At 49.9% G+C, this 21,615-nt stretch overlaps 1 protein-coding gene across 3 annotated transcripts in view; it reads left to right on the forward strand.

Moving 5' to 3' along the window:
• The window catches only part of PTP4A3 (protein tyrosine phosphatase 4A3), a 31,780-nt gene extending 13,064 nt beyond the window's left edge, over positions 1-18,716 (forward strand). For 2 of the 3 annotated variants that reach the window (XM_065399284.1, XM_065399286.1), the window contains 3 exons: positions 14,300-14,430; positions 16,594-16,668; positions 18,599-18,716. In XM_065399284.1, the coding sequence (XP_065255356.1) occupies positions 14,300-14,430; positions 16,594-16,668; positions 18,599-18,716 (324 nt within the window). The remainder of the gene's footprint in view (positions 1-14,299; positions 14,431-16,593; positions 16,669-18,598) is intronic. The other variant, XM_065399285.1, reaches the window with a different exon arrangement.
• The last annotated feature ends 2,899 nt before the right edge of the window (positions 18,717-21,615 follow it).

The raw sequence follows: 21,615 nt of genomic DNA on the forward strand, positions 1-21,615 counted from the left end.
TTAAGTCCAAAGCAGACAGTGAATAGTTACGAAGGGATCTCACAACACTAGGTGACTGGACAACAAACAGTCAAAGAAGCTAACAGAATTTTAGGAACCATTAGGAAAGGGATAGATAATAAAAGACAGAAAATTCATCATGCCACTATTTAAATCCATGGTAAACCCACACTTTGAATACCGTGTGCAGTTCTGGTCGCCCCATCTCAAAAAAGATATAATTGGAATTGAAAAAAAATTACAGAGAAGGGGAACAAAAATTATTAGGAGTATGGAACAGCTTCCATATGAGAGATTAAAAAAGACTGGCACTGTTCAGCTTAAAAAAGAGACAACTAATCGGGGGGCATGTCATAGAGGTCTATAAAATCATGAATGCTAAAGTGTTATTTATCCTTTCACATAACACAAAAACCAGGGATAGACTAATGAAATTAATGGGAAGGAGGTTTAAAACAAGCATAAGGAAGTACTTCTTTACACAAAGCACAGTTAACCTGTGGAACTCATTGCCAGGGGATGTTGTGCAGGCCAAAAGTATAACTAGGTTCAAAAGAGAATTAGTTAAATTCATGGAGGATAGGTCCATCAATTACTATTACTCAAGATGGTCAGGGACGCAATCCTATGCTCTGGGTGTCCCTAAACCTCTGAGTGTCAAAAGCTGGGACTGGACGACGGGGGATGGATCACTCATTAAATTGCCCTGTTCTCTTCATTCCTTCTGAAGCATCTGGCACTGGCCACTGTCAGAAGACAGGATACTGGGCTAGATGGACCACTGCTCTGACCCAGTATGGCCGTTCTTATGGAGTAACCTTCTAGACTCTGATGCTGTTAGTCCACTTTCACACAGGTTTGTTTGTGCAGAATTGGTCCTCTGAGTTCCCAGACTCTTGATGCTTTCGATGGCTTCAGGCAAGACACTTTGTCTCTGTGTGTGTGTTCCCATCTGTAACACGGGATACTTCTCTACTTCCCAGGGGTGGGTGTTCTGAGGATTAATTAGTTAAGCGGTCCTAACGCTTTTTGAAGTTGAAAAGTACTACATCGGATTCGGTGCTAATTATGCCAGGCTCCACTCAGATAATCCCCTATTCGTGCTCAGTGCTTGTCTAAACACAAATATGTGCCTGTTTAGCAGTGCAAGTTCTGTGTGTCGACCAGGCCTTAGTCATAGTAACACAGGAGACAGGAGGGACCAAAGTTCATCTCTGCCCGAGGCTCCCTCTCATCAGTTGCACAAAACTGATGCAGTAGAACCTGGCTCTGTGATCCTCTCGCAATGCATCAGAGGGAAATGAGGAATACAGCTCCCTGCCAGTACTTGGAGCGGGGAAGAGAGCTCAGATTGCCTGACCCCAGCTTGCTTGAATGCTTAACTCTGCATGCGTGAGTGTAGCGCTCTGGTTAGATTTCTAACCTCATGTATTCTTTGGAATGCACATTGAAAACTAGACTGGCCCAAAGGTATGTGAGATGCAGTAGGGACCAATCCTGCCCTGACAGGGAGACTGCCCAAGTCTTTACCAGCGCTAGGTTCCAGGATTTTATACACTTGGCATGCCAGTAAATGTACGTTCCTTTGTAATAGTTGAATCCCTGTATAGATGCTGCTATGAACCTCCAGAGTCCACTTTCCTTGTGACCACGAAATGTACAATTTCTAGAGAGATTTCAAGCCCTAAAGGTTTAATTGAAGTAACCAAAGCAGGAGCGATCAGAACTAGAACTTGTGGCAGCTTCCTCTGTTTCCTTTGGGCTGTGCAGTCCCATTCTGAAATCTGTGTAACGGGGGGAGACGCTAGTGCAGGCCTTTTCTCTCGGCTGTCTAATGCTAGGTGCAAAGAGAAGGAAACTGAAGCTCTGGAAGCCTTCAGGGGCTGTTTGTGCACTTATCCATTTGTAACGTCCCTGGCTTTAACCCTCAGAGAGGGGGACTTGTGCAGACAGGCTGCACAGATGGTGCGTGCTAATGTCAGGCAGCCTGGATTTCCCTGTGAGCTCTAACTTGCTTCGCATCAACCTCAGCTCCTCTCTTTCAGTGTCAAAGAACCACCTTGAGATCCTGACGCCTGTTGCGTCTTTCTAAAGCCAGGCACTTCGCTCCCTCTCTCCCTGGAACCTGCTAGAAGGAGTGAATGTGCTAGAATGTGGAGAGAGACTTTTAATGTCCCTGTCTCCAGCTGCATGGAAGCGAGGTGTGATTCTTGAGCAGCTGAGCACTGCTGCTTTGTATCCAGACCTCACCAGGCACTGATCATAGACCGCTTTAAGGATCAGCAAGCTCCCCCTTTAAAAGACGTCCTTGAGGATGTGTGCATTCTGTATGAGCAAAGTGAGCAAGGTAACAGTGAGGACAGTTTATTTAGGCTTTGTGTATTTAGCTCTTTTTTTAGGGCATCGTGGAGCCATTTAAAGCCAGCCCGGCTTTTAATTTAGCTGTAATGTCCCGGTTGTGCGGCTTTGGCAGCTGTCTGAGCTGTGGGAATGGCAGCTGAGCCTTTCTCACCCAATAAAGCTAAAATTCCATCTCCTTAGTGAGAGCGTTGTAACTAAAGCTTCCAAACCAGCCCGAGAAGAAGGGGTGTTTTTAACAAGAGGACAATTCCAGAAAAAACAAAGCCTTGAATTTTTCTTGGAAGCAAATCTAACTGCTCTTAATTACAGGGAAAAGAAAAACCCTGTAAAAGGGGAGGCTTCGGGACCTATTGACTTTCTGGGGCTTGTCTCGGATGCAGCATTCGAAGGCTGCCATATGAAATAGTGGCTTTATTTATTTATTTTTCCCTCCAGATATGGATTTGAGATGCAAAGTTTGCATGTCCTTTTTAGTCCCCAAATGTTGTGGGTGTTCAGATCCGGGATTTTGGGAAACAGCCTTGTTATGCAGGGTGGTGGGAGCTTGGATCAACCCCATCCGTGGTTCGTATTACAAGCCTGTTTTTCTAGTTGAGGTCATTATGGTTCAAGCTATCCAGTTTGGTACCTGCTTAGATCCAGGGGCCTTCACGGCAGGCCCAATGCCCACAGACGGTGTGCGAGGATTCCCAAAGGGATTGAGAGTCGGCCAGGCTCAGTCCTGGCAGTTTTGGAATCCGACTGAGAAAACTGGCAAGTAGGTTTGGTTAAAGGTGCTGAGCGCCCACTACTTCAATTGGTTTCATTTGGCCTTAGCAATCAACAGCCACTCTGAGAATCCAAGCCACAGGTGTCTCACGTTGAGCACTCAGAAACTGAGTACCCAGTTGTAGAGGCCACTTCTTAAAATGCGGATGTTCACCTCTGTACTGTGAATTGATGATATGCCTGGCAGATCTGGCCTCTCCTGTAGCTCACCATTGGGAACGCCCAATGTCCTACTGAAATAAACGCAATTCAGACTGCAGATTGCTGCCAGGGATCCCCATACTTAAAATTGGGAAAGGGAAGAAGGCAGAATCAAGTTGAGTGGGGATGGTATTAATATGGCCTCCACTGGGAGCCATAAAGCATCCAGGGTTTTAAAGGTTCCATTCCTCAGGGCGTGACACAAGCTAAGCTGCTCATGTTACCCGCTAGTATTATCTCATCCAGAGGGTATGAAAATTGTGCTTTTATTTTTTTGCTGTCTCAGCAGTTGCATGATGCGGCTAGAGAGTACTCAAGACAGTCAGTCAGCAAAAAACATCCATAGATCTTCTAAATGCCTAGGCTGTGTCTTTAATCATAAATAATTGAAGATGAGGTCAGGCATGAGAGTAACACGCCAGAGTTCTTACAGGTCTCTTTGCCAGGTCATCTATTAAATTCTCTTTCTCAGTAGAGTGCTTGAAACAATAAGAGCAATAGGATGTACTCTCTCCAGAACAAATGGTAGCTCTCACTGAGTTATGTATGCACATTGGGTGCAGAAAGAGAGAGAGAGTGAGTGTGTGTGTGTGTGTGTGAGAGAGAGAGAGAGAGAGAGAGAGTGTGTAAAAGAGAGAGAGCGCACATGCAAAGGGTTCTGTCCTTCACCTAAGTTCCCCCAAAACTACGCTGCCACCCAGTAGTCTATCAAGTGGTGCGCTTCAGATGCCCCTCCCCCCACTGCCATGCTGCTCCCGGGAACCTCCTGCTTGCTGTGCAGAGCGGGGAGGGGTGGCGCTGATGTCAGGGTGTCCCCCTCACCCCGTACTCCATCTCCACAGAGCAGGGTGCAGGGGACATGATAGGGCTCAGGACAGAGGGAACTTGCTGGCGCCTGCTGCTGTGTCTGAACAAGCAGGCTTCAGACTGGTGAGAGCCGATCTGCCTAAAGGGGCAGCACGTGTGTGTGTGTCTCTCTCTCTCACACACACTCTCTCACTGTCTCTGTCTTTCACACTCACCTCCCAACACATACTTGTATTATTATTGTTGTTGTTACATCTTGGTACTTCTTACAATGCACCTATATTCTCTGTAATTTTATTCTTTCATAATTTTTATTTCTCTCCTACGCTTAAATTTAATTCTTGGAGTAGTGAGTTCTAAAATGCCTAACCTGTCCTGGCTGAAGTAATCATCCCTATGGTAACTTTTTAAAAATATATATGCTATCTAGGTTTTTTGTTTCTACTGGTGGCGCACATCCCGCACATTACCTCGATATGGTGCACATAACAAAATTCATTCCGCACGTGAATGGAAAAAATGAGAGGGAACGTTGTTCCCCACCTGTGACACTGACATCCAAGAGCCGTATTAGCGGCTAGTGTGAAGGCTGCATGCCTGGCTTATTTAAAACAAAGCAGATGGCAAGGAGCCATTATTGGTAGCACACAGATGTGACTGGCGAGATGACAGGTCTTGGCGTGTCCTACTCCATCTTCATCCAAGGTGACTGGAGTGTCTCATGCCAGGACTCCTGATCCTCACAGGTTGCACTTGCGTATCTGAGGGGATCACGGCTGCATGAGAACTCCGTGGGTGACCTGTTGGCTGGCCTGTGGAGACCAGGACAGGGGTAGTGTGTATCTCAGGAGTACGGTGTGTTGTCCAGAGGCGATAAGCAGTGAGCTGTATTACTCGGAGCGTGGAAGCAGCCACTCAGTCAGCTTCTAAACCAGAATTGAGGGCTGGCCAATGAGGGGAAAAGAGGGGTTTAGAAGTAAAACCAGGAGGAGCTGGGGAGACTGAGAAAGGGGTATCTTTGGGTATCATTTATCACTTTTTAAATACACCTCTACTCCGATATAACGCTGTCCTCGGGCGCCAAAAAATCAAACCGTGTTATAGGTGAAACCGCGTTATATTGAACTTGCTTTGATCCACCGGAGTGCGCGGCCCCGCCCCCCTGGAGCGCTGCTTTACCGCGTTATATCCAAATTCGTGTTATATCGGGTCGCGTTATATCGGGGTAGAGGTGTGTATATGTGTGTGTGTGTGTATATATATATATATATATATATATATATTCCCCAAATCATAAATCCCGTACCCTGGGCTTCCTTGGGTCCCACTGGTATAGCAGACAAAGTTCACAACAGCAGCAGCTTTTTTAATTGTGTGTTTTACACATTAACCTATGTATAATAGGCTGGCTGAACTCAGCAATGCTCCCGTGCACTGCCTGGGGAGCATTCCTACAACGGAGCTGGGAGCAGAACCAGCTGGTCAGGATGGGAAGCTGACGCCACCATCAGCAGCCTATAAAAAGGCAGCATAAATAGCATGGGAGCGTGAGTGGAAGGGCATTGGATCCTTTTAAATGGCAATGAAACCCTCTTGGTTTCAGTACCCCCAGCAGCTTTCCCTTTTAAACACTTGAGCAGCTATCACAGGCATCTCTCCCAACCTGCCTGGCTTAGGGAAAGAGGCAGCTGCCCGCTTTCATTGGGACTGGCGGTGATCTTTTTCCCCATCCAAACTGTGTTAAGTGAGGATGTTGTACAGCGTTCGGTCCCTGTTCCCCACCGTATACATTCTAACTTAGTCCATTTCTGCTCCGCTATAGCCTGTCTGTTACTGGTCTGCACCACAGAGAGATTCCACCATCCCTGGTGTGGAAGGCAGAGCTGACCTATACAATGCAGAGGACAGTGTTGAATGTAACTTGCCTCATATATATATATATATTTATATTTATTTATTTATTTTATTTTAGGGTGCACAATCTGCATGCTTCTGAGTTATAGGCACATAATGACCCTTGGGCACCCCTGTCTGGGTTCTGCTTCTGAGTGCTCTCCCAGTGCCTCTGGGTGGGGGTGCTCAAAGGATGGGGCTTGTTGAGTGTACATGCACATACCACAGTGCACACAGGCCTTGTGCGCACACACTGTTAAGTGAACCTCTTCTCTTTTGAGCACCTCCATATGCAGTCACTGCTTGGAGCAATATGTAAATGTTAACGTCACTGAACAAGCGTGTCCAGTTGTGGCTCGGCTGAGAGTTGCATTGGTACTGGCCATTCAAACGGAGATGGAATTGCCCCATGTTTGAATCTGTAGAGCCTGAGGGCGTCCCGTGGTCTTAGCGGTCTCAGAAAACTGATGAAAGCGATGTGACTGCAGTAAGTACTAATGGACTTGATCTGTAGCGGCTTAATTGCAGTGTGGTTTGGTTCTGGGTAGGATTCGGATGCAGTGATTACTAGGCCCTGCAATGAGGCTAATGCGCTGGTCAGACCCAGTCCCTGCGCTGCACAATGCAAACCTCTTCGTGTGTTGAGATTGCTGGGTTTCTCTCTGAAAGAGCAGAAATCTTTGTTCTGCTAGCTCGCCCGCGTGTGACGCTCTGCACGACATGCATGCAGGAGGAGTTTAGGCTGCTTTTGATTCTCTTTTGGAGGAGAGACGTGGCAGGGAATGTTGGGAACCTTTCCCCAGCGAGATAGAAGGTGCCAGTACATCTCAGGCCTTTTTGGGCCCCCTGTGAGCGCCGCACACAACGTTCTAATCACATCACGGGGTTAATAATAATCTTAGAATCATAGTTGGGGATTGGTCCTGCTTTGAGCAGGGGGTTGGACTAGATGACCTCCTGAGGTCTCTTCCAGCCCTGATATTCTATGATTCCCAGGGGTATGGGACGCTCCCATGTGCTGTACAGATTGAGGACATGTACAGAATTCCTGCAAGAGGCTAAGTGCTTTTCAGTCCACTATTCCCAATTTTTTAAAGCCTAATGAGTATGATTGACACTTACTAGTTCTAACCCCAAATCACTCTAGGCTTAACAGCCTGATAAGTTATGCACCATGGTCACTATCCATCCCTGAACTTCAGCTTCCTCGGCATGGTGAGGAGGCAAAGTGCTTTCAAAGTGCACAGCAACCCTCCACAAAAGATGGGATGACTCAGGCAGCAGGATTCCCTAATGCACAGAGCACCAATTCTCCAGCAATGCCCAGTGGGTAGTTGAAATTGCATCATTAATTTAAACAAACAAAAAAGCCTCAAGGGTTTTTTATCATCTTATACCAGTGATGACTTCAGCACAGGGCGTTAGTGCCCACGTACATTCTTTCTGCGCGGCACCATATGTCGTTTGCATTTGCAATGTTGCATCACACAGAGTGATGTTTCTGTACTCTGCTCTTTGTACATTACAGCCCTTAGTGCCCCATTACCCCAGAAGTCACTATATTACATTCTATTTGTATTACACTAGCGCCTAGAGGTCCCACCCGACATCAAAGCCCCATTGTGCAAGATACAGTCCCTTCCCCAAAGAGCTTTCAGGCTCAGTAGACAAGGGCTGGAGGGGAAAGAGGTGAAGTGACTTGCCTGGGGTCATGCAGCAAGTCACTGGTAGAGCTGGGAATAGACTCCAAATCTCCTGACTCCAGCCCATTTTACTGACCACTGGACCATGTTGCCTCTCTAGACTTGTCACCAATCCCCCTCCGTGTAGATCAGTCCACCAGGATGAAGTTCTTACACTATACATAGACCCTCTGAGGCATGTATATTTCATTTTATATAGGTCAACACATCATCTTCCCATAGGCTTTGACTTTATACTGGAGCTCTCTAGTGAAAGATCTGATTAGAACATATTGAAGAAACTTGGCCTGTTGTTGAAAACAGAACTTATCATGAAAAATTGTTGGTGTGTGTGGGTTCTCCCAGCCTCCAACAAAAACCAACCCAACAATTTAAGAAAAGTTTATTTAGAAACTTTTAGTAAAGGGGGGGGGGGAACCCATCAGATTGAAGGAATACAACTGAATATGAAGAAAAAGACTAAAGGAAAAAAATAAGCAGTGGTATGAAAGCAAAATAGAATGAACAAATGAAAAGAGAAATGTCAAGCTGTGGATAGTATGTAAAATAGTTTAGTACGAGTGAAACGAGTTGGTAAAAGAGCGAAGGAAATAAATACTTCAGAAAGGGGGGGAGAAAATGACAAAGGGTATGTGGCAAATAGCAGAGTGAACAAAGCTGGGCTAAACTCCATCAGTGCACGTGCTTTTAAGTTAAACATGTGAGCAGCTGATTGAGTTCAAAGTTCTATGCATGGCTGTAAGTCTTTTCAGGTCAGGGCTTTTGTGAGTCAAGTTCGCTGCAGAACAGACTTCCGCCAATGTTTGGGCTGCAGTAAAATCTGTCACAAAGTCTGTCTGAACATTTGTGGGCAAGTTTTTGTTTGGAAGCACCGCCTGGGTTTTTAACTATTGGAGGCCCATTCAATTAAAAGAGAGGCTCCTTTTAAGAGTCAAAATGGTTTAAGGAAATCTGCCATACATTGCTTTATTTGAACACACAGTGCTGGGTTCATAAAATGCCCCAGCCTGTTGTGCTTTTGGCCTGATGGATTCAGCGCCACTCTGCTTTGAAATACGGCTCGGCAAAACAACATTCTGGAGTTTCTCCACTTATTGTGTGGGAATAATTTACAAGCAAAACACCTAGCAGCCTTGCAAACATATTCAGGACTCTGAGGGCTTGTCTATAGCCAGGGTTTCATCAGTTCAACTAAAGGTATGATCCCTTTTAAACCTACTAAACTTAAATCAGTGCAAAGGGTTGTGTGGACACTCTGACTTTGGGATAAACTAGGTTTATTTCACTTTAGCTTGTCAGTTAGAAACAGATTTCAGCTAGACCAAAATAAGCTGCTCTGAACCAGAAAGAAGCATCCACGTAGGTTTGCACTCATACAATCAAACCAATGCAAACTTGTGTTTACACAACTGCTAAATCAAACTGGATTCTCTTCTCTGTGCATATCCAGGAGTCAAGGTTCTACAGGCCAACAGTCACGTCTCTGCACCCCCACCGTCCTTCTCTTTTGTCCTTGTTGAAACCTGGGCCATCCTCCTTTTCAAAAGTGGCTGCTTGTTTTGGGTGCGTGACTTGAGATGCTTCATTGGGGCCTGATCGCCAGAGGGTTGGCACTTTATGAACCCTTTAAGTTGCCTGAAGTTGGGCACCCCAAAATCACTAGTCATTTCTGCGATTCTCAGCCACCCCGTCTCTTTGGAGAGTAGAACTGCTCTGTAAATCTCTTGGGAGGTGTGCTTCTAATCCTTCCTGCTGATGGTGGGGTTTAGACTCCCCTAAAGCTTTAATTCAGTTACACTTGGGTGTGCGGTGAAAATGGTCTGCCACAGTGGGGGGAGGGGGAGTTGTAAATGATGTGGTGAGCAGTTTACACACACATACACACACACACAGGGCATCAACCCTGCTCGTGTGACTCAGACCAGTCAGAGCCTTTATTCCATCCAGATGAATACAGGAGGACTTGCCATGCTCTGAAATTGAGGCCGAGCGAGCGAGCAGCGGAGGAGAGGAAAGCTGGCAAGGACCCAGGGGTTGTGTATTTTACATACAGTGTTGCCTGCAGCCTCGGATCCATGGTCCAGTGGGTGGGATGCACATAGCAGTGGGGTGAGGGGCATTTTGGGTCAATGCGAAGGACCTGGCAGGCTTTAACAGGGAAGCATACAGACCAGTGTCTAGCTCTGTGTTCTGCCGCCGCCCACGCAACAGAGCAGAAGGGCTCCTGCCATGGAAGGGGGGGGCGTCTGAAGCAGCTGGGATTATCTCCCTAATCTGCTTTGAGATGAAATAGCCATCACTGAGCGTGGTAGGTAATTCTGCACTGAGGGCGCCTGGCTCACAAGCGGAGAGCGTTTCTCTCTCCGTCCCCCTGCAATGCGATAACCTTTCAACTGGTCAATTCCAAAATGTCAGGGAAGGTTGTGGGCACCAGTGGCAGAACCCTATTGATCTGGGTGAATATGAAAGAACTGAAAGGAGCCCCTGATGTGGGGAGAATGGGGGGGGGCACTCAGAGTCCTGGTATGGGAAGGGGGGGTTGGAGGGAGGCCCTGAAATAGGGAGGGATGGGAGGGAGGCACACAGGGAGCTCGTGAGGGAGGATGGAGGGAGGCAAGGAGCCCCAGGTTCAGTGAGCTTCGCTGACAGCAGCGACAAGGTGTGTGATTCCCTATTGTAAAGACGGACGGGAGGAGCCTGGGTTGAGAGTGCTGTGCAGATGGGGATAGTTAGAGGGGTGTGGATGTGGTGGCGGGGTGGGGGCTGCACGTTGCAGTTTGATCTGTTAATGCTTAGAACGCACTGAGTCCCGTCAATCATCAGACCCTTCCCGCCCACCCCCAAGGAGGGAGGCCTTTCTCCGTCACCAGAAGAGCCCACTCTTACAGCTCCACAACTCCCTTCCCCAAAGCGCAGCCCTGTGGCCTCCGATCCCTCCTCCCGCTGCACTGCTCATTCTGTGCTATTGCCTGGGCCAGCTGGACCCTAGCAGCTCATGTCAGGATTCTTGGGGGGACCCCACCAGGGGTGAGGTGGGAAAAGTGGGTCTCACCTTTTGGCAGCCGGGAACTCCCCCTACTTCCTGGCACAGCAGGTCCCTTTCCACGATGCCCACTCAGAGTGGAAATTAGCCCGTTCCCATGCCACGTATGTCTAATAAGTAGCTGTTTGTCTAAGCGCTCTCCCCAGAACCCATTGGATACAGATCCTGGGCGTATTGCATGATAAGCTTACGTTGCTGCCCAACACGCTGCTTTGCCGCTCTTGGCTCCCTGCTTAACGGCGCGTGTCCTGAGAGGCTAAAGCTGGGCAAATAACTGTAATGCTAATTCTCACCTCTGTAGCTTGCTAATTATTATGCCTTAAACCCAGGAATGAAAGGGAAAACCTGGGCCGTACTTTGCCTTATTGCTGGTATTGGCTATAGAGGCCTGAGCCAGGCGTGGGCACTGCCCAAAGAGCTTGTGGTCCAGAGTTCTGATCCTGTGCGGCTGTGTCCATGCGGAGCACTGCCGACTCTAACAGTTCACCCATGCAATGTCAGTTGTGGGAGGGGAGCTGCAAGAGAACAGGCAGCTGAGGCTGGGGACGGGTGAGGCAGGATGGGAGGATGTTGTAGCATAGTTTGCTTGTAGCCAACTCATTTCTCTGTATCTGTAAGTGCTGTGGGTGATACAAACGCTTGCGGGGGGGGGCGGGCGTAATCTGTGTGTCTGGCCCTTATGGGGTCGAGGTCAGCGTGGGGAAGGCAGCAGGTTAGCTTGAGTGTAACACAAAGGTTTTTTCACGTGCAGCCCAGGAGGAGAGGCTGAGGGAACTGGGATTGTTTAGTCTCCAGAAGAGAAGAATGAGGGGGGATTTGATAGCTGCTTTCAACTACCTGAGGGGGGGTTCCAAAGAGGATGGAGCTCGGCTGTTCTCAGTGGTGGCAGATGACAGAACAAGGAGCAATGGTCTCAAGTTGCAGTGGGGGAGGTCTAGGTTGGATATTAGGAAAATCTATTTCACTTGGAGGGTGGTGAAGCACTGGAATGTATTACCTAGGGAGGTGGTGGAATCTCCTTCCTTGGAGGTTTTTAAGGCCCGGCTTGACAAAGCCCTGGCTGGGATGATTTAGTTGGGAATTGGTCCTGCTTTGAGCAGGGGGTTGGACTAGATGACCTCCTGAGGTCCCTTCCAACCCTGATATTCTATGATTCTGTGATTCACACCTACCTTCCCGACACACCATGGCCACCCTCATATGGGTCAGGGTCATCCCTGGCACGTGTCTGCCCTGTCCCCCTCTCCAGCGCGTCACCTGACTCACAGTCCCCCTGAACTGCGCGGTGTGAGCCCTTGGTCTTGGCTCTCGCCAGATCCTGCCTGTTGCAGGCACGTGCCCAGGGCCAGAGTCTGTTTATAGATTCCTAGAGGGTAAAGCCAGGAAGGGAGCGTTGTGATGACCGAGTCTGACCTCTGGCATAAGCAAGGCCGGAGCGCTCCACCCCGGTGCATCCTGCACCACGCCCACAACTTGTGGTTGAGCTAGAGCAGCTCTTTTAGGCCATGTCTACACTAGAGAGCTTACAGCGGCACAGTTGTACTGATGCAGCTGCACCGCTGTAAGCTCGCTCGTGTAGCTGCTCCGTGCCGAAGGGAGAGAGTTCTCCCACCGACACAGCACTGTGCACACACCGGTGCCTCTGTCGGTGTAACGTGTGTCACTCGGGTGTTTTTTTTTCACACCCCTGAGTGACGTAAGTTATACCTACAAAAGTGGTCGTGTAGACATGGCCTTAGAAAGACTTCAAGAGACTGAGATCACGTCCCTAGGTAAGCTGTTCCTATGATGGATGGCATCACCGTTAGCAGTGTACACCTTACGTCTAGTCTGATGCCTTATTGGGCAACATAGACAGCCCATTCCATGTCCCGTGAATGAGATTTCCAAAGGGGAGTCGTGATTTTGGCTGGCCTCAATGTTCAGGGCCAAACTTTAGGCATCTTAGAGGGGCCTGTCTTCCGGGGAGGGTTGAGCTCTCGGCTCTCAAAATCAGTGTCTGGAATGTCTGGAATCAGTAGCCATTTGGCCCCTGACTGTAACCTGACCTCCCAAAGTCCACCGTCTATTGACGTGTCGGTAAATTACTTGTCAGCTACACTTAGTGGCTGCTTGGGGCGTGGTGGAATGGGGAGGCTGTGGCTTCGTTGCTCCTCTGCTTCGCGGCCTGTGTGTTGTCTACTGGGCTTCTTTATTTCAGCGTCCGCGCCGGATGTTTAAGCCCACGCTAATTCTAGAACCCGGCGCATCTGCACCACGGAGTCCTGCAAAGCAGATTCCCTCTGCCAACTCCTTTGTTTAGCCAGGAACGGGCAGTGGGGGGTAGGGACAGGGAGTGCTTGTTTCAAGTCAAACAAGGCAATATTGCGGTTTCGCTATCTGTATCCATCTCCCTTGTGGTTAGAAGCCTCTTAGCTTTACTGTCCTTTTTACCTTACACACCCTTTTCCCAAAGAGGGCAGGGCTGGCCTTTCACTGGTGGCTTAATTGCGCTTTGATGGGTGTCAGTCTCCGGGACACAGGCCAGCTCGTAGGCTCTCTTTCGGTGGTCGGGCTGGGGGGGGGCCTTTCGGAAGTTGTAACTTTCTGGCTCGGGAAGGAAGTCTGTTTTCCTCCGAGTTCCTATTCCCTGGGGCTGTAGCTGGCAGCATCCGAGCCAGCAGTTACTGTTCCCACCCACACTGAGCTCAAACATGTGAACTGCAACATCTGCCAAACCCCGCATATGTTTCGAGTTTATGGAGGCAGGAGCTTGGCCGCTCTCTCTAGCTAAAGCAATAAGACTTGGAGATGGAGCCGTACCCTAGAAATGAACCTTTGAAAGCAACGTCTGTTACCTTCTTCGGTCAGTGCTGTAAAGTTACCCCGGCGGGGAAGGCTCCCTTACGGCTTAACTTACTAAGAAACTCGGGATCCTCCTTGTTAGCTGTGTGTGGCTTTTACTGCTAAACATTTACAGCAGCTTACCCAAGGATCTCCGAGCATGTGAATACGAGCCGCACAGTCCCACCCCTGCGAGGCTAGAAATAATCATAGCTAGCTCTGACCCAGCCCTTCTCTGGAGTAGATCTCCAGGCACTTTACAAAGGAGCTCAGTATCATTATCCCCGTTTTACAGACGGGGAAACTGAGTCACGGAGGTGACTCTCCCAAAGTCACCCAGCAGGTCAGGGGCAGAGCTAGGAATAGAACCCAATTCGTCTGAGTCCCAGTCCTGTGCTCTGTCCACTAGGTCACACTGTCTAGTAGTAATCCATAGCAATGTGTCCGTCGTACAGCTGAGCAAACCGAGTCTCAGAGAGAGGTGAAGCATCTCCGATGGGAACAGCCCAGTTCTCCAGATCATGGGGCTCCTTCTGTTGTACAGAGGATGCTGTGCTTTAGAAATACAGCCCTGGGGAGATTGGAGATTGGGGGAAGCTTCAAGTGCCTTCCTCTCCCAGTGTCGGTTTGTAAGCTTCTGACTTTATGTATCTATCGCTAACCGCTCTCCCTCCCCTTCCCCCACCTGCCCTTCCATTAGGACTGGCCCTTTGATGACGGCGCTCCTCCTCCTAGCAAAATAGTGGAAGACTGGCTCAACTTGCTGAAAACAAAATTCTGCGAAGACCCTGGCTGCTGTGTGGCTGTTCATTGTGTGGCTGGCCTGGGCCGGTAAGTGAGGGCTCGAAAGGAGCTAGGAGCTGCCCTGGAGGTAGGTCTCAGAGGAAGGACAGCTAGATTTAAATATCTTGTTAAAGGGAGACGTCTCCTGTTGCAAGTAACTACTAAGTCCCCTGGAGCTTCTGAGCTGCAGGGAAGGTAAATGCTCCCTCTTTCCAGCTCTTCCTTTGTGCGGTTGGCAGGGCTGTTCCTGTCGTCAGGCTGTGCTTAGAGTGGGACTCACCTTGGCCTCTGTATTGTCGGGGCCCCTTCTTGTTTGGGGAAGGGTCTTCCATGCAGCCACACAGGAAGGGGGGGGGGGAATCTTTTAACAAGAAAATGGGATTGTAAAAGTTCTGACGCTGGTAGGAGAAGCCAGGCCAGGTTAGAGAGACGAGATGGGGGAGGTCAAATCTTTTATTGGACCAACTTCTGTTGGGGAAAGAGACGAACCTTCGAACGACTCAAGCTTGAAAGTTTGTCTCTTTCCCCAACAGAAGTTGAGCCAATAAAAGATCTGACCTCCCCCATCCTGTCTCACTAATATCCTGGGACCAACACGGCTACAACACTGCACGCAACAATGGAAGAGATCTTAATTCCTTAGCGTTTTTTTAAACACCCTGGATTTCAACTCGACAGCCTCTCTCTTTAAGGGGGGAGGTGTGATCCAGAGAGCGTCCCTAGGGAGCAAGTTACCTAAAGCAGCTGTGGCCAGGCCGAGCAGGGTGGGTGTGGGTGTTAATGAGCAGTCCTTAGCTGAAGCAGATTGGGATCCTGATTCAGCAAACCACTGAGGTACATCCCATTGAAGTCCGTGGGATTTAAACTTGTGCTGAAGCACGGGGGGGGGAGGGCAGACTGGATAGTGGAGATGGGGGAAAGGGGTGGGACTCTTCTGAGCTCGCCTACGAATCACCATGATGAGAGATCGCTCATTGCTGCTGGGCTCTTTGAGCTTGGCTTCCCCTCAGCGGGACTTGACCATACCCATGGGCTCTGCCTGGCTTCTCAGTTTGGGTGGCTAAATAAATACAACGGTGGCAGCTCCCAGATGTCACCCACTTGGCTTTAACGGGAATTGGGCATTTGAATCCGTGAGGTGGCTTTGAAGATCACAGCCCAACACCCCATGGTCTGACCGGGTAGAGTGCATAACAGCTGTTCTTTTTGCTCACTCTGTTGCTTATTAAAGCCCTTTAAGGTACCTGGGGAAGGAAAGGCAGGCACTACATAAATCAGCGACCTGGGCAAGCTAAAAGAGTGGTGACTTTATACCTCTTCCCTGTATTTAGAGGTGTGATCTATCATTCCCTTGCAAGGCTTCTCGATCCTGGTCCTGCCTGGGAACTAATCTCTCTTTTGGTTTAACTCCCCCCCCCCCCCCCCCCCCCCGAAACAAAGCAGGAATCCAAATGCAGGTTCTCACACAGTCCTCTGCAACAGCTTTTAATATGCTCTTGGAATCCTCTATCCTTCACATACTGGAGTGTCACAACGACGTAGGTTGTATTAAGGTCTGTCATGTAAATGTGGCTTGTAAAATCTCCCCCCGTTAAAACTAGAAGCCACTTTTCAGACACTTAGTATCTAGTCCACTTCGGTCTGGTTTGGTTTTTGTTTGTTTTTTTCCTTTATTAATCTACTTGCAAATCATTTGCCAAATTCCTCTGAAATCAAAGCTGTGTTTTATAGGGAGAGCAGTAGACAGCCGTAAGCTCTGTCCTCTCTTTATTTTATCCTCCTCGCTTTAAAAGGAGCATCGTTTCTATAGCCTTGGTTACGCTGCGCCTCAGACCTCCAATCTCGAGTTAATTTTTTGGCCAAATGACAAGGCCTGAAAACCAGAGTTTATATGGTGGGAAATGGCAGTGAACACGCCATTATAACAGTGCTGCTGGGGCTTGCTCTGGGAACCTATTGTAGGAGAAGCTGGATGCAAGAGTGTCTGTTTCTGTGTGATCTCTGTGTGCTGTATAACCTGAGCCGCTGTTGATTTTGTGTGTGCGTTCGTGGTGCTGTGGGTTTAGCGTGGGGGGATTGTTGATGTGATTACAGTAGGTTTGGAAAGAGTCCATGAGTTTGGGGGCGTTTTTTTTTTGTTAAAGGCTCTTATCGCTGCTGGCATTTCTTTAATTCAAGCAGGAAGTGACTCCTCTCTCCATCACTTTCCAGAGCTCCTGTTCTCGTAGCCCTGGCTCTCATTGAGAGCGGGATGAAGTATGAAGACGCCATTCAATTCATCAGACAGTAAGTGGCCTGTAATAAACCCCTCCACCGTGTGCCAAGCAGCAAATGGACAGCGTAAAATATCCCGAGTGACACGGTGCTCTCACTGCTCTGGGCTGGCGCGCCCCGGGAATAAATCGCTGGTGCTTACGAGAGGGGCAAGTCCTGTTTCAGAGCCGGGCCGGGACAGCATGAACTTGTGAACTCCTCTGGGCGGTTGGGTGGAAGCAGGGTGAAATAACCTTCAGATACGTGCTTTATCCTCCCCCGAACTGACAGGAGATGGAGAAAACGAGTCTCATGCACCTGTTGGCTGCCCAGAGAGAGGGTTGTTTGCTTTCCCCCCTGGCTGCCCTGTGCTCCATGGGTCTAGCTGTCTGTCGGGAGTCGGTGTGTGTAAATCGGTAGCCAGAGCTGAGCAGACCCAGCCCACTTTTTTTGCTGCTTATCATCAGTTGCTGTTTCCCCAGCTATGTTGGTGGTTGTGGGCCAGAGGAATCAGGGAATAATTAGTCTGCTAAACTCCTAGTGACCTATTAATGCCGACTTCATTCTGGAGTCCTGAGCAGTTCATTAGCAGAGCTAGGATCCCCCAGGCAAAGAGCTGAGCCTTCAGCTCTGCTGCATTGACAGCTACTCGGGAAATGAAACAAAGATTGCAGAGGTCTTGGGCCGTGAAATAACTAAATGCTAAAAAGAAGGAAGGAAGGATGGAGACGAGTGGAAAAGTTGATTTCTAGACCAACAATCATCTTAATCAGAAGGCAGGCGCAGAAAGCAGCGAGTGACATGCACGGTGTGTGTGTAAGAAGTTGACCAAACTCGCACGTGCTGTGACTGGTTGATTGGTTGGTTTTTTTTATGACAGAGGTTTCTATTTTGCCAGTTTGCAGTTCTGGGGAAGGGGCAGTGGGGAGGGCTGTACAGATCTCTGGCGTTCTTGGATGCTGGGAACGCCACTGGAAGAACTCTTGACCATTCTGTTGGTCATAAGTCAGCCTAGGCTATAATAGACATCCTTTCTCATAGCTGATACTTGCTGTTAGCCACCGTTTCTATATTCTTCTACAATCCCAATCTAGTCTTCATAATATATTCTGCGCCATGCCCTGCAGCTCCCATTTAGGACTGCAAATATGGGGATTATTCTCTTTCCCCTTTTTCTGACACCAGCTATGACTGCAGGAGGGTTTTCCGTGAATACCAAGTACATCAATCTCTGTCTATGGTCTGATCCCCAGTTCCTGCCCCAGATGATGAGTCCCACTCCGCTATTTCTGCTCAGGCTCCTCCTTCGGGCGCACTCCATTTTCATTGGAAAGGTTTCGTTGTGTGTGTAGAACAAACAGAGCAATTCAAAATGGGAGGAGTAAATCGGGGACTAGGAATAGAAGAGTCAGTTAGCGGAGCCAGCCCAGCCGCACGTTCTCCAGAGTCTGTTATCGATATTAGTCCAGTTTTAAATGCCCCAGAGCCAAGAGGTTCCCACCATTTCCCTGGGAGAGTCTAATCCAGAGCCTAATAGATCTCCATGCTAGGGCACTGTTCAGCCTACATTTCCCTCTGCTTAACATCAGTCTGCAGGAGTTTGCACCATCCCGTATTTCTTGACTCCCCAGGTAACAGGGTTAGACACACAGGCCTCCTGCTGTCAAAGCTGGATTTGCTGCATGGCTGAGTGCGAGAGGGAGGACAGGGGAGAAATGCAGCTTGTAGGAACTAGCCCTCTGGCTTCACTAATTGAGCAGCGACCTCTCTGGCTTTGAACTCCCAGCCTGTGAGGTGCCTGATATTTCCCCCAGAGCCTCTACAGCCACTTGCTGGCCATGGGCCCTGTTAGTCTTCCGGGGTTCTGCTGCGTGGACCCTGAGAGATGAGTGCCGGGGTGCAGGGCTGGTTCTGGGACGCTCCCCGGCCCGGGAGCACTCATGGCTTTCTCTTTGTGTTCCAGGAAGCGCAGAGGAGCCATCAACAGCAAGCAGCTAATGTACCTGGAAAAATACCGGCCAAAGCAGAGACTCCGATTCAAGGACCCTCACAACCACAAGAACAAATGCTGCATCATGTAACCTCAGCAACCTCTTGCCAAAACACACGCACAGACACACACACAGGGGCGCGCAGGGGCGGACGGTGGAGTTGCGGGGAGCTTGGACAAAGTGGCACTGACCTTTCCTTGTAAATGGGGCACTCTATCGTTAAATAATCGCTGCACCCCTGGCCAGCTAAGGTCGAGGAGAGAAGATGGTTAGGCATCTCACTCCTGGTTTTAATGGACAAAGAATTAGCCCCTCATTCCTCCCACCCCACAAAATCTCCCTTCCCCCTCCTCACCCTTTCCCCAGCTGCAGGCGGAGCTTGAGTTGATCTGAATTCTTTGCACTGAACTCAACTGCAGGAAGAGATCTGTCCAGGCTGCGCTGCCCCGGGGATGGGTTGTGGGAGGGGAAGCTGCAGAGAATTTGCCTGCTGCCTGGCGTGTGACAGCCACAGTCTGGCGCTGTATCAAATACGTGTTGGGGCAGTCCCTTCCACTGTTTGCGCTGGATTGGGGGTTAGGATGTGCTCTGAGGTTGGGTTTCCCCACTGGTCACGGACATTCTTCCCCCTCCCTTCTCTCTGTGCTGCTCTTCATTAGGGCAGCAATGTTACATGTCCCAGTGGGGCACATAGGATCAAGGGCAAGGGGCTTGTTTTAGTTCCCTAAAGGGCTTCAGTAGAGTTGGCTCCAGTCAGTCACTCGGGGCAGGGTGTTGTTGAGAGAGGAGACGGCGCTGTACATACACTGCTCCCTGACTGAATTCCAGCCCTGCACCGAACATCCCCCGTGTGTCCCGCGGGAACGTCACTCTCCAACAGAGAACTCGGTTCATTCAGATTTCAAGGGCTTTCTTCCCCCTCCCAGCTACCTCTCTCCTTTGCCTGAAAAGAACCTGGCCCTAGAGTTCCTTTTCTCCTTCTGAAATCAAATGGTCTTCTTTTGGGGGAGTGGGTTGTACACTGGGGCGAGGGGGGGTGGGAATGGAAGGGGAGCGCGTTGCTAGGGCCAGTAAAGGGTCTTCTAGCTGGGAGGAAAGGGGCTTACGTGTGGACGCTAGCCAGGTGTTAGATAGATGCATCCCAGAGCATATTCACAACCTCCAAATAGAGACTCCGGGACTGGGTTGGTGCTGGGGCTGACGGAGGGAGAAGGGGCAGCCAGACAATTTGCTGTCACAGAGGCGAAGCGTGCGAGGGAATTGGGAGTTTGTGACGTTTCAGTCTCATTCTTGGATCATAGGAGTTTCCTGTCTGGCTCAGTGTTAGTGTAACTAGCCAGGATCTGCTTGTTTCACCTTGAAAGCCGCTGGCTGGCTGGAAGACTGAGCAGCTTCCTACACCAAGTGAACCCTGGGGGAGCACCAGGGGGCGGGTGGTGATATTTCTCTTGAAATTTGTCATCTTTTCCCTTCTGACTGGGTCTGATGTTCCCCGTGGCACAGCGTCTGCTGCAGCAGCTTCCCGTTCAGGTAGCCAGCCCTCCGCGGTGCTCTGCAGTGACATCCACCTTTGGCCATGACCCGTGGCTGGGGCTAGATACCACTGCCCTCGGGGAAATATCATTGATGTTGGGTTCTCTCCAGATGGCTGCAGCTGTAACCCTGGGCTCCCCTGGTGTGTTGGGGAAAGGGCTGAGATCTTCTCCCTTGGTACACATGGCCTGGATAAGTGCAGTACCCAGGAGAGGGGAGCACCTCGGTTACAGGAGGAGGACAGTCCGGCGAAGCGGTGACTCCAGGAGAACTCTGCTTAGGCAGAGATGCCCAACTTTGTAGGGGGACCGGGGATTGGGCGCTACTATTCTGTCTTACCCCTTCCTCCTTTCTAAGGAATCGAGGAGAGAACGAATGGCAGGTCTCCTCTTGGACTTCAGGTGTCAGCCATGTGTCCTTTCCCTAGAGCACTGCCCACGTGTGTCCTGTCACCTCTGACCTCTTTATTAAATGCACAAGCTTTACAAAATGGGAAGACGACGTTTAATGTGTTGCTTGTCTGATGATGAGAATGGGTGCTGCCGAGGGCAGCTTTTTGCTCGGATGCTGCCGCCGAGGGCTGGCGGGCAGAGCACACGGCAAGTGCCCACAATCCCAGCTCCATCATACACTTCCCCTGTGGCTTGTGCACATCACATCACTTGTGTGTGTGTGTCCCCGTGTCCCGAAAGAGGAGATGAGAGGGGCTGGGAGGATGGATGCAAAGCGCCGAGCGGCCATCGAGTGTTAGCGGAGGGCTACATGGGGGTGTCCTCCAGGAAGCTTCCCCTGCTAATCTGTGTGAAAGCCACCAGGGTTCTAGGTTTGGAGAGGGGCTAGGAAGGGCCAGTCTCTTGCATGCAGGTCCTGTAGCGGGGAAGGATTAAGAAACTCTTCCTCCAAATCCTGCGTCCATTTCTAAGGGCTCTGCTACCCCGTGTGCAGAGGGGAGCTTGCTCCTGAAGAAAGGGGAGATTCCATTTGGGCAGCCTGCTCTGTTTGGAAGGGGCAGGCGAGATGGACGCATCCAAACAGATGCCACTTGCTTCTGCCCCTGGGCTCGGGGAGTGCAGTGCTCCCCTGTGGGCATGGGGAGGGAGACCAGCTTGGAAACCCCCGGGAATCTTCCTTTCTCTATATGGCTCCCTTCTGTATCGGGGAGAATAGGGCCCCGCATTGCTTCGCCGACCCATGCCATTGCTCCTCCCTGTGGCTGTGCATTTCTCCGAGCCCAGAAAGGAGCCAGACTCAGAAATCGCCCACTGCCGGCTTGCTCTTCCCTATCCCCCAGTCGATTGGGGAGCGGGGTCTCTAAAGGGATTTCAGTGACACTTCTCAGAGAGGCAGCCCCATGGAAGGGGTTTTCCCTCCTTCCCAGTCCCCTGGCTGTTCCAGGTTCTGCCATGAGCCGGCCAGCCCCCCAATATCCAGGAACTGGCGATTGTTTAAAATGGGG

This window comes from Emys orbicularis, chromosome 2 (genome assembly GCF_028017835.1).
Source record: "Emys orbicularis isolate rEmyOrb1 chromosome 2, rEmyOrb1.hap1, whole genome shotgun sequence".
NCBI classification, from domain to species: domain Eukaryota; kingdom Metazoa; phylum Chordata; order Testudines; family Emydidae; genus Emys; species Emys orbicularis.